Source organism: Zosterops lateralis, assembly GCF_965231275.1.
Source record: "Zosterops lateralis genome assembly, chromosome: 5".
Lineage (NCBI taxonomy): Eukaryota > Metazoa > Chordata > Aves > Passeriformes > Zosteropidae > Zosterops > Zosterops lateralis.
In genome coordinates, this window is record NC_139766.1 from 42,341,320 (window position 1) to 42,353,672 (window position 12,353).

The following is a 12,353-nucleotide window of genomic DNA, read 5'->3' on the forward strand; positions in this document are numbered from 1 at the left end:
ATGTCTATAAAAAATGTTGGCCATTCAGTTAGTCTTTACTATGTTTCTTATACTCCATAATTTTCTTTTTCATTCATAGACAGATGATGTCCTTCAGATCCATTTTAAGTAACTAAGGATGTGAAAATGTAAATTAAAATGAAACTATCTGTATTGGCCTATGAAAATATTCATTTCTACTTGATCACAAACAACACATTATTTAGATACTGTTCCCACTTGGACTTCAATAAGATTGATATGATACTTTATTTAGCATTAATCTCAAATGGACAATTCACTAGCTCTTAGAACACTGAAGCATAAAGAAACATTTACACTCATGCAATTTTATACCATAAAATTTTATGATGTTTAATTTAGGAATGAGTAGTATCAATGTATCACTGCAAAGCTGGATTTTTTTGTCCATAGGGATAATAAAGAAGGACCAGACGTGTTATCTCAGAACAGAATGATACAGCAAATACTGAATTGAATCCTCAGTGTACACTCTGGCTTACTTGCCATCAACTGTATCTGAAGCATTCACATGCAAACATCCACATATCGATAAAAAGTGAGTATAGAATGCTTCTCTTTAAAAAAAGAAATATATATATATATTTTCACTTACCAACACCTGCAGATTGGGGATGAACACTAATTATGGATCTCAATGAATTGCTTTATCAAGTAAAAAAAAAAGGCCATACTGCCTCTTAATATGTGTGCTCTAGGACACATTTGCCTGGATCCAGCACACTGTTCATTCTCTAACAGTGTACTGTACCAAGTACCATGCATGGCTACCCTTGACTGCTGAAAGGCAGCCTCTATCCTTCTCAATAATCAAATTAGCCAAAAACATGGACTGGCTCAATGTCTTGGATATAGAATTTTTTTCCTAATGGAAAGAAAACAAAAAACCCACTTTAAAGTATTTACTATCTTAATATGTGATAATTATCATGCTTGGTGCTAAAAATATTTGTAAGCCCGCATTTTAGACCTTAAAATACTATACCTTACCTTAATCTTGGATTGAATTCTACAGAACTAACTTATAAATTCTCGCTGAAAAGTTTTTGTGGAGCTTTTATTAACATGTTCAGTAGAGCAACTGAGGTCATGGTGACCAGCAGATAATTAATTTCCTTTTGCATGGATTCCTACAATGAAAGGCACACTCTCAGAGTCTAAAATACTTCTAAGTTTTCAAGGTAACAATAAAGTGAGACAGAAGCACAGAAATATTTTATTCAGCAACCATTTGCTGCCTGATGTACATTGGCATAGTCTCGAGCTGTAAGCTGCACTTCTGGCAGTGGGTGCTTACCTATCACAAGCCAAAGCTTAAGGTTCAAATCTATGTGAGGAGCACAAAACTGAAGTAGCTTCTCATCTAATCAGATCTGTAACTAGCCACTGGTACACTTTCTTGGGGCTAGACATCATTTACTTGACACACAAATGTTAATCTTTTTATATTTCAAGGTCAAGGATCTCAAGGATGTCACTAGAAGAATTAGTTTGTTGCTCTCCTGAAACTGGAGAAAGATAAATCTTACCCCAGTGACAGTGTTAGTAACTGTCATACTAAATACTGAGGAGGTGTCAGATTTAGAGGTTTTTTGCTTTTCTAGGATTAAGGAAAAGTCACATAGACAGGCTGATGGCTGGTATCTTTGAAAATTCATTATTTCAGAAATGCTAATACATTCAAGAAGCCAATAAATGCTTACAATGAATGAAACAAATAAACAACAAATAAGAATGCATGTTTAGCTACAAAAACATCCATGCTATTTAAATCTGTGTTAAGAATCTTAAAAATCTAATATATCTTTAATAAGCCCATCTGGTTCACTACTTGAAGCATGGGATTATAAGATTGGTTTTGATTCTAGTTTTCCAGTTCCTTTTTCATTCTTTTTAGCTTAATGCATGTTATATTTTCCCCACCCTTTTTGTCTTCAAACGTTCTCTTAAAGCTTGCATTATGTAATCCAACCTTTTACTTTTCAAGGTAAAAGATTATATTTATTACTTGCCATGAAACTAATACAGATTGAGACTCCTTCCAAAGGTTAAAAGGAAAAAAAAAAAAAAAAAAGGCTTCACAGGAGTCATATCCTGTGGGTGCATGGAGGTTCCAGTGTGGGTAAGAGATTTCTGAGCAAGACAGGCAGCTGGAGGGATTCTGCAACTGCACCACTGGGGCATTGGTAACAGGTGCACTAAACCTCCTGGGACATGGCAAAGAATTGGAAAGTATGGACTTGGATAAGAAAATCCAAGCAAGAAACTTGCTAGGGAAAATGCAGACCTTGGGAGGCCAAAATATGGGAAATGGAATCCAAACAGGAGAAGTGCCAGGATGCAAGAGCCTGGCTCTGCACACCACTGAGCTCTTGGGGTCGGCAAGTTGTGCCATGCCAGAGCTGTAGTGCTGTGTACAACCCAATTAGTTAGGATAATATTGTTACTATTAAGTCTGCATCCTGTTATTTCATAATAAATGAAGGGCCTGCCTACTGTGTTGTGCTGAGCATGACTGTACGAGCTGGAAGTACTGTCATGAAGTGAGTCTCTAATGAAATAAAGCCTGTCAGGTAACAGGAATGCTAGTTTTTTTTTCCAAATATAGTTTCTATTATCTTCAGAAAGACTTCTCCAATAGGTAGCTATTTAGAGCCTTACTTATGGTCCTGCTTTTTTACTGATGATTCAAATGTTGAAATTCCTGTAAACTGCATATTGCCAGAGTTTGCAGCATCACTGGTGCATTGCTGGATCAGATTTGTCCAGGCTGAGAGGAATGAAGGCAGTGTGCTTGTCACCCAAATGCTGGAACTACTATCAAGTGAAGTCTTAATGCCAAGGTGGAGTTTACAGGACTTGGAATGAGCAGATTTCAGTGAAAATGATGAGCACATAATGGAAGTGAAGTTGCTTTCAGGGTCCAGTGCCACGTAGCCAAAGCAACTGAGAATGGCTCAATGGTGTTACAGTGGATTGTGACAGTACGTGAAAACGCAGGTTACCCAGTGGGACTCTTGCAGCACTTGCATCAGGATTGATCCAAAATGACAGCCAGGATAGAACAACAATTAGCAGTGTAGGAGCATAAACACCCATCATGTAAAATCCGACTTGTCTTCTTAAAGTGAAGATTACTTCTACACAAGTGTAATAACCTTTAAAGAAATAAAGGCATTAATGTTTAATGTGCTTTGCAGGTGAACTTCTGATCCATATCTCACGGGTCTTTTTCTGCTTAAGAGCAAAAGTTCAATGCTTTGATTTTCCTTATAAAGGTAAAGAGTTTAATTTGAAAAAAAATTCAAAACACAGACCTACTTAAGCACCAAGTGTGGTTAGGCTGTGGTACTCTGTGCTCTGTAAGGAATCCTTCCACTTTTCAAAGCAGCAGGAGGCTGAAGTGACTCCCAGCTTGATGCTGGCTTCAAGATGCAGTCCAGCTAAAACCAATGGAGTCTAGCAGTCCTACTGGCTTAAGCTCATCTGAAAATCCTACTTAGCATTAATTTGTGGAAAAGATGAATTAAGAAATATTAATCTAGCAGGTTTAGAATGGAAAGAGGTGCTCTAAATGTGATTCTAACCAGAGATTTCCTCAGTGCTGAAAGCTGGTACAAACTACTTCTAAAATTGCTACAGATATTTTAAAAAAGACTCTAGAAAAGCTATGAATTTTTAAAACAAGGAATAATGTATTGAATCTTTTAAAATGAAGATTTAAAGCATACAAACTTCAGAAGATGTTTAAGATGAATTCAACACAAAACAAAGTTGTGAAAAAAAAGTTGTGGGTTTTTTTTTCCCGAAAAAACCTGAAAACTTCAAAAACTAGTCTATCACAAGAAAAAGGCATTCCTATGTTATATTACAACAACTTCAAAATTCGAATCAGAGTGTATTTATCAATCCAGTTGGTGAGAAACTTATTTAGAAGATAGAATATGTCAAAAAGTTCTCTATTTACCTTCCATATTGTATCAGTTAAGTGCTGTACAATGACACATCATGGTAAAAGGGCTGTTTGGGCATATGAACACCGTAACAACAAAACTATAAAACACTGATGACAAACACCCTTGTGTAGAAAACACTATACTGTATTTTATAGTTCATTCTATCATCTTCAGTAATCAGTTGGCTGAAAAATTTTCCCTCTATACTTTATGAATGGATTCCAGACATTTTCAGGTTTTGTTTTCAAATGAGGGATGACCTTCAAAATCATTATTTGTTTGTGTTATGTAGGAAATGCATGCTGCATGCCTTCATTTGAATAATATTTCATCAGACAGAGTATAGTATCTATTGCCCTCACTATTCAGCTCAAAAGGACCTATTTGATCTGTCATAAAATTGATGAATAACAGTAAATTTGCAAATATAAATATTCAGTATATTGCTACAAAAGCAGCCCAGATATGCTGACCCTGTTTCAACTTAGGTGGGTATGATCAGTTGACAGAAACTGGCAGTAAAGATGAAGGTGTTTTGCAATTGTCAGGGAACTCCTACATAAGCCATAATTTTGAAAATCTGCTCCTTGACGCAAAACATCTCTTGATTATCTGACAAAATTATTTAGCTCTATGTGTGAAATCTGTCTTTTAAAAATACCTTCAGCATAAAATTTTCAAGTAAATAAAAAATGGACCATTGAAAACAGCCTTTAAAAGTACTTAAGAGTACTAAATATTCGACTCACATACTGAAATATTAATTCTGGTTTTGGTTATGAGACTAAATGGAGATTCTTAACAGAATGGATTTGCAATAAAAGAATTGTAAAAACTTTTCAAAATAGTTCTCTCATGTTCTTTCTTTAATGTTCAAAACACACACAGAGAGAATGTGAATATTTTACTGAACATTCTGCACCATGTCAGTTGTGGTCATAGGTTGTGAAACTTGAGAGAACAACACCCATTTTCTTTGTGTAAAATTCTTAAATATTTTTCTTTACAGTTCCAAAAAATATCTGAAATATCTAAAGATTTTTTACTTTCAGATTTAGGGCACATCTCAAAATAATCACAATAGAATATAAGTTTTAAACTTTTCCCATTTGTATGAACTTCATTTGGGAAATACAAGATTCATTCCTTTTGTTTTTCACTACTTTATGGACTACTTTTTTCAGTAATTTCATTTTTCTAACTGCTAAGCAAAGTTTTATCATACCCTGAATACAATCCCTGCTAGCTGCTGGATATGCTTTCAAAAAATTGGAATTTTCCTGAAGAGAGTTAATATCTTGCTATTTACAAACTATAAGTCATCTGAGAGTCTGAATTATGTTCTTAGGCGAAGATCTCACTCACTTTGTAGTTAAAAACAAAAGCCCACTTTTATTTTCATTATCTTTTCAAATTAAATTCTTAACTCTGACATCTGCTAAGGTCCCTTGAGATCTCTCCAGGCTTGGAATCTACCTCAGGAGCAACTGCAAGTAACAGACCCTCCACTTCAGCTGAATAGGCAACAAGAAACTTGCAGGGTCCTCAGAAGCTGCAGCACGACAGACTTCCCAAGTGAATTTTAATGGAAGATTTATTCCCATGATATAAAAGCACTGACTAAAATACAGCTTGTTCTTGTAGAAAGTCTTGTGGTTGTCACAGCATGAGTAGTTTGGATATCCTCATAGGCAGGAATCAATCAAGGTGGAAATGGTAAAACATTAAAAGCCAGAGTACAGAAACCATTGGAAAAACTTGTGCCCACATTAGAAAAATAGTCATAGGAGTAAATAAATAGAGGGCAGAGGACTGCAAGCAACTTTCAAAAATGATGGAATTTCCAAAACATTTAGAGAAAGGAAGAACCTGCAGGGTGAAACATTTGGAATTATACTCTAGTACTATCCACTTATGAAAAAAAGGTCTCATCAGAAAATCAAAATTTGCCCACATTGCTGCAAACGGCATGATTCTTTCAGAGAAGTTTGTCATTTACAAGCATTAACAGGTATTAGCACCATAGAAATAAAATGGTAGTAAGATCACGATATATGTAAGCAAAGCCAAGACAAACATTTAATCTCTTCTTCAACTTGGATATTTCTATATTTGAACTAGTTTGTAATGTTTACATATTAAACTTACTATTATATGAACCACTTGTTAGTTAAAAGCAATCACTTTTATCCCAGGAAATGTAAGGCATGGACTGGAGTATTAACCATTAACTATAAACAGTAATTGAAGGAAGTTTAGAGTTTTTTACCAAGGAAATAACTTATATTGCCTACCTGTGCCTTTGTAATACTTGGTACAGTTACCATATTCAATATCCTCCTTTTTGATATCAAACTGAGGCAGAGCAATTTTTTCCAGCTGTACAGGATCTCCAGACTGCCAGATAAACCGTAAGTCATCAGTTGTGTAACCAACTACAAGAACAAAATAATAATAATAATTATTTAAAGAACCACCTCAATCACAGTAAACACTGCAATAATACCTAGCACATATGTATTGTATATCTTTCAGTCTTTTTCTTTATTTCCTGTTCAAATAAATAAATACAAAAATTAAATAATCCACAGCTGCATTTTTCTGTAGACCCAAGTTAGGACTTAGTGGGTGAAACACTACATTATTATGAACAATATTAGGATGACTAAGAGGTATTTGTTACAGTGTGTACTTTTCAAACAAAGAAAGCAAAGCTGTATTTTCCGCAGCTTTCAAGCCTCCATATTCATTCATACTCTACTTCAGCAAAATATGAAAAAGCTGAATTTTAAACAGCACTTATGAGTCTGAGTAACTTCAAAAGAATTTAACAACTCAATTACCATGATGAATCTTGGTGTTTGTGTAAAACAACCACACTGCTTATTTGCTCAGACTAAAAGCCCTGATTCATGAAAGCATTGCCATTCAGGAAATAGTTGACCAGGAATTAGAGCAGATGTGCAGTCCTACAGAAATTAGCTCAATGCCTTCATGACCTACTGAATACAGACAGACCTCAGCAAACCTCTGAGTTCCCAAATCATAATATATACACCATCACCGAGGGAGAGGCTGTGCAAGTTAGACTCACAATATTCAAGAATAAAGCAATATTGATTAAATATGCATAATCAGAATCATGATTTTATATGCCCTTTTTTTGCTACCTTCTGTTCATTAAAGATTAACTTAATTCAAACAGAGATAATGTGTGTTAGATGGAAACAGAGATGAGGAAACATAAAAAAGATGGAATTGGAATGCATCATTTTGCAGTTCAAAGCCTGAGAAAAATATTTAAAGAGCCATTTTTTTTCCGGAGGCATTAGATAATTGTTTTTAATTTTTGAAAAACAGCTGTGATAAAAAAGTGAAACTGTTCATAAATGATGTCTCTACAATTCACAATAATTTAATAAAAATCACAATGTTTCAAAGCTCTATAATATGCTATTAAAAAACATTTGTTTTAATATTTCATTCATAAAATCATTTTCACCCTGTTCCAACACACAGCATATCACAAAACTGCCAAGATTCTTTATGATAGCAATTACTAGAGAGTGAAAATTGTGGATCATAGCTGTGAATATGAGAATATCTTAGTAACAACTGATGGCCTTTTTTGATTTCAAAGTTTAGCAAGTACAAACAAAATATCGGTTTGAAAATAACCTAGGAAAAAAACTGTCAATGGCTAACAGGGAAAGAACTGGAAGGATAGATAAGAAGTCACTTTCTTACTTCTGATAACTGAGTTAAAAGTTAGGAGAAAGTGTAGTACAGTCTTTCCAAAGAAGCAAATTCACTAAATTTGAGTATATAATTTTAGCATGAGTAGTTTATAATGAGTAGTCTATCTTTGCATGACTATACCTTTCAACACTTGTTAAGCAAGTGGACTTTCTGGACTGAAAAAACTTGAGCTTCCATTAGTATTACTAACTAATTCCAGTTTAACCTCAAACTGATTTGGGTTTTCCGTTAGTTTAATTCAGCTAATGTACATACATAGCCTTAATTGGACATACTAAAATTCTAAAGATAAATGCTGAAGAAAAATAAATAAAACAATAAAAATCTAAATTGTACAACTCTATTATTATTATTATTATTATTATTGTTAGCCTTGGCCCCACTGTGATACTCTGCTCAGCTTTGTTTAACCTTACTTTTTCTTCACTTGTGACTTGCTTTCCCTAAGCAGACCTGCTGGAATAAGAGCTGAATGAGTTTTTACGTTACACCAGGAGCAGACTAGAACAAATCACCTTCCTTCTCTCTGCTTCATGCTCATCCTTATTCAGGAAAACAGAATTACAATCAAAGTGGGATCACCAAGGATCAATGTTGGAAAAAGCTGTAGTTGAGTAGACAGACACCTGTGTACTTGGGGCAGGGGAAGGAAGATGGATTTCAGAAACATTTTGTCTGCAACTTCCAGCATGGCATGAAGCCCTTCAGAGATGTGACCTGTCTGCCCTGCTGGAAGATTAAATCACCTGGAGACCAGGAATAGATGCCTGACTACATCTGCAACACATCCTGAAACCACTTTCAAAAGGTTTATGATCTCACTGCTTTGGCATCAAATACTTTTCCTTTGGTACTTTATCAAAGGAGTTCCAAAGAATACCAAGGCATCATCAATGCATGGGGATAAATTGGGCCCCAACAACCTACAAAGCAGCACAGGTTGTGGAAGTTAAAACTACCCAGCAAAACAATTCTTTTTTCCAAATGATATGTTTCCATTTATCTCAGTTTATTGTAAATGCTTTTATAAAAGGGCTCAGTTATCATTCTAGTTGATAGCAAAAGCTAAAATCAGGAGTGCACAGTGCCATAACGGTAAGAAGCATCTTTGATAGGGAAATATACATTGGTAGGAACCAGAGAGTATCAATTTCATGATTCATTATAAATATTGAGATGAAGGAAACAATAATTTTTGTTTGATTCTCATGCATGCCTAGAAGAGAACTAGTTTTATGGACAGTGTGATTTACATACAGCTTTCCAATTGCATCTTGCAGCGCTGTGTATCCATAGGAAACAAGGTCAAGTCCAAAGGGCATGACAGCGTAATAGACAATCTGAAAATACAGAAATGGTATTTTAAAACAGTATGAGCTGTCAGTAGCTGTCATCTACTCATGGCAGTAGATGGCTATGAGAAAGAAAAAATCACAGATATATGATTTTCATCTTCTAAAAGAGCAGAAATAAAGTTTAGAAGTTATAATTAGCAGTTTGTAATGGAGGTATCTCTAGCATAAAATAAGGCATTTAAATTTTATAGAAGGTTTTAAACACAGGAGGTCACAAATTAGAGAACTACTAATACAAGAAAAAATATGCATAGGTCACATAATAACCAAACCAAACGTCCATACAGAACAGAGTCCTGTCTCCAGTATTGGCCACTGACAGACTTTTAAAGAAGAATATAACACTTCAGCAATCTGGAAATGTTATTTTGCCAGATATCCAGCAGCATCCCTAAGTTGCACCTCAAGGGCTTCTCAAATCAGAAGTATTTCAGTATTTAAGGGATGTGAATAGATTTTTTGTCTCCAAGAAGTTTTTTTTGCTTTCAGCTGCTTTCTGGAATCCTGGTTTCAGCTGGGACAGGTACTTTTTTTCCTAGTAGCTGACACAGTGCTGTGTTCTGGATTCAGTATGAGTATAACGTGGATTGTACACTGATGTTTCTGGTTGTTTCTGAGTAGTCCTTACCCTAAATCAAGGACTTATCAGTTTCCCATACTCTGCCAGTGAGCAGGTACACAAGGAGATGGGAGGCAGGATGGAAGGGATGGGCATCTCTCAGCAGGTTGTGAGCAATTCTATTTTGCATCACTCATTTCTCTTGGTTTTATGTCTCTCTCTCCCATCACTTTTATTACAATTAGTATTAATACTTTTATTTTGTTTTACTTTGCTGCAGTTTTTAAGTGGTTCTCAACCCACAACTTCTGTGGGCTTTATTTTCCTGCTTCTCCTCCCTGTCCCACTGAGGCCAGGAGGAGGTGAGCAAATGGTGCTTAGTTGCCAGCTGGGGTTAAACCCCAACACCACATAAACATTAACATGTACAGCATCTTGCAGCAAAGAGCGCCATAGCTAAGATGCACACATTCTAATCACACTTTTTTATCTCTCCTCAGTCTGTCTCATAGTTCTTTCACTGTAAAAGAAGGCAAAAAACCAATGTCCATCCATTCTCTCTGTGCCATTTGTGATTTCAAGACCTCTACGGCACCACTTCAATTATTTTGCTTTTTCCAGTGTGAAAAGTTCAGCCTTGCTCACCTGTTCCACACCTTTGACTATCCCTGCCTTCCTTCCTACAGCTGGAAGACCAGAATTGCATTCAAAATGTAAGTACAGCATACTTTGATGGAGTGGCATAACTTTACTTCCAAGAATTCACTTCACTTTCTCAAATAGTACTGAGATATTCATTGAATTTTTCAGAGAACTTTACATTACTACTCAAAGCTAATTTTTTGGCTAGTAATAACCAACTCTAGATCAGATTTTATGTAGAGTTAAAATAATTTTTTTCCCCTCACACATCATTTCCAGTTGTTTACATTGAATTTCATCCCCTATTTTGTTGCCTAGTCATTAGATTGTGATTCTCACTGTTGTCTCTTATCTTTACCATTCTGCATATTTTGGTATCATCAAATGCACTTGCCAATTCAGAGTTTTTCAGACAATTTATATTGAAAAGCACAGAACATTGAACAATTTTTTTTTTTTTTGTGGGAGTCTATTGTTTACTTCCCCTGATGTGAGCAGTAGCTGTGTATTCCTGCATTCAGTTTCCTAATTCTTAACTATTTGTGCAAGAGCTTTGTCTCATACACATTTTGCCATGCAATTATTTTGATATCTGGAGAGTTTTTCATTTATATGGGATAATATCTCTCTAAAGTAGAAATACAAGGTATAGAAATTATACATTTTAAAAATGTTACCAAACCACAGTCCCTAAAACAATTTCATCTTACCTGCATACATATCATGTAAGAACATAGTGTGCTACTAAAATAAACAGAGTATTTCTAGAGGATGACAATAGTTTCTTATTTGCAAATTTTCAGAGAATAATTTTCCATCAAAACCACTTCCATTAGTATTCACTCAATATTCACTAATCATTAACCATTTCTATTGAGCTCATTTATAAATACCTGCAACCCATAAAAAATATTTGAAAAATATTTCAATGTTTCATTTAACGTTCACTCTTTCAAATGGGAAACTTCTTTCACAGCTGGAAGTTATTTTCTACTTTGAAATATTAATTTCTACACACTTCAAAACTACAGAAGCAGCTGAAATCAAAACTAAGACCTTCAGAGCAAGCCAAATTAAATGCTTTGATTGCCCAATGTATTTTCTTTTCTGATCACTGCCAGCAATAGTCTTGAGACTGATTTTTCTCATCCTGTTTTGAAATGGGAAAAAAAGAAACCCAACTCTCATACTGTTTCTTCTTTTTTCTGTCCATTTCTAGTCCAGGAAGAAATAGCTCATGTGGACCTAGCTTCTCAAGTGGTTCCCTCTTAAAACTAATGTTGCAGTATATTCGTGTATTCAGATAATAACTTTTACTTTTATCAGGGCAATATGTTCCAGCTCACACCAGAAGAAAATTCACTTACTGTTAGGAAATTTAACCCAATCTCTACAAACTATAAACTCTCCAGATCTGTCATTCACTATGACCTCCTTTTATTCAACTAATTTGCTGTTTTCAGTGGATGACTATTTTTATGGCATTGTGTAAACCTTTCATAAACCAAGTCATATTACCAAAAAAGGATATGTTAATTGCAATTAAACTGAACAGCAATTTGGAGGCTTCTGAAAAAAATTATATCCAGTAAGGGACAGAACTTAATAGTGATTTTTAGCAGTACTTCTACAAAACATACACATTCACAGATTTTGTAATTTCTGCCTTTCCCTAAATCTTTAGCAAGTAATCATCATTTACTTTAGTTGCTGTAAAAATTCAAGTAGTGTGCAACATGTACTGTTTTACTGAAGGCTGTATTTCAGATATATTATCCACTCCATTATGCATCTAGGAACCTAATAAATTATCAAATGGTTTAAATTTAGTTAGTTACATGTTGGCTTAACATGTATAAACACTTCAAGTTTCTCACATCTGCAGTGCTATCAACTGACAAGCTTTAAACACCTTCATCTGATTTCTTTACACATAATTTATTGCAACATTGTTTAGAAACTGTCTTATAAATTTAAATATTAGTAATAAATTGTATTACATTACTAAGGCTAATAAAGAATATATGTTTCATATAAAATCACTTTAAAAAATAGTGGAAA

The 12,353-nt window shown here is 34.7% G+C and overlaps 1 protein-coding gene across 2 annotated transcripts in view; it reads right to left on the reverse strand.

Annotated features, from left to right (window-relative positions):
• GLRB (glycine receptor beta) overlaps nt 1–12,353 on the reverse strand; it is a 48,677-nt gene that overhangs the window by 13,879 nt on the left and 22,445 nt on the right. The window contains exons 6-8 of one of the 2 annotated variants that reach the window (XM_083862175.1): nt 8,994–9,076; nt 6,272–6,412; nt 3,027–3,179 (exon numbers count right to left, since the gene is read on the reverse strand). In XM_083862175.1, the coding sequence (XP_083718301.1) occupies nt 3,027–3,179; nt 6,272–6,412; nt 8,994–9,076 (377 nt within the window). The remainder of the gene's footprint in view (nt 1–3,026; nt 3,180–6,271; nt 6,413–8,993; nt 9,077–12,353) is intronic. The other variant, XM_083862176.1, reaches the window with a different exon arrangement.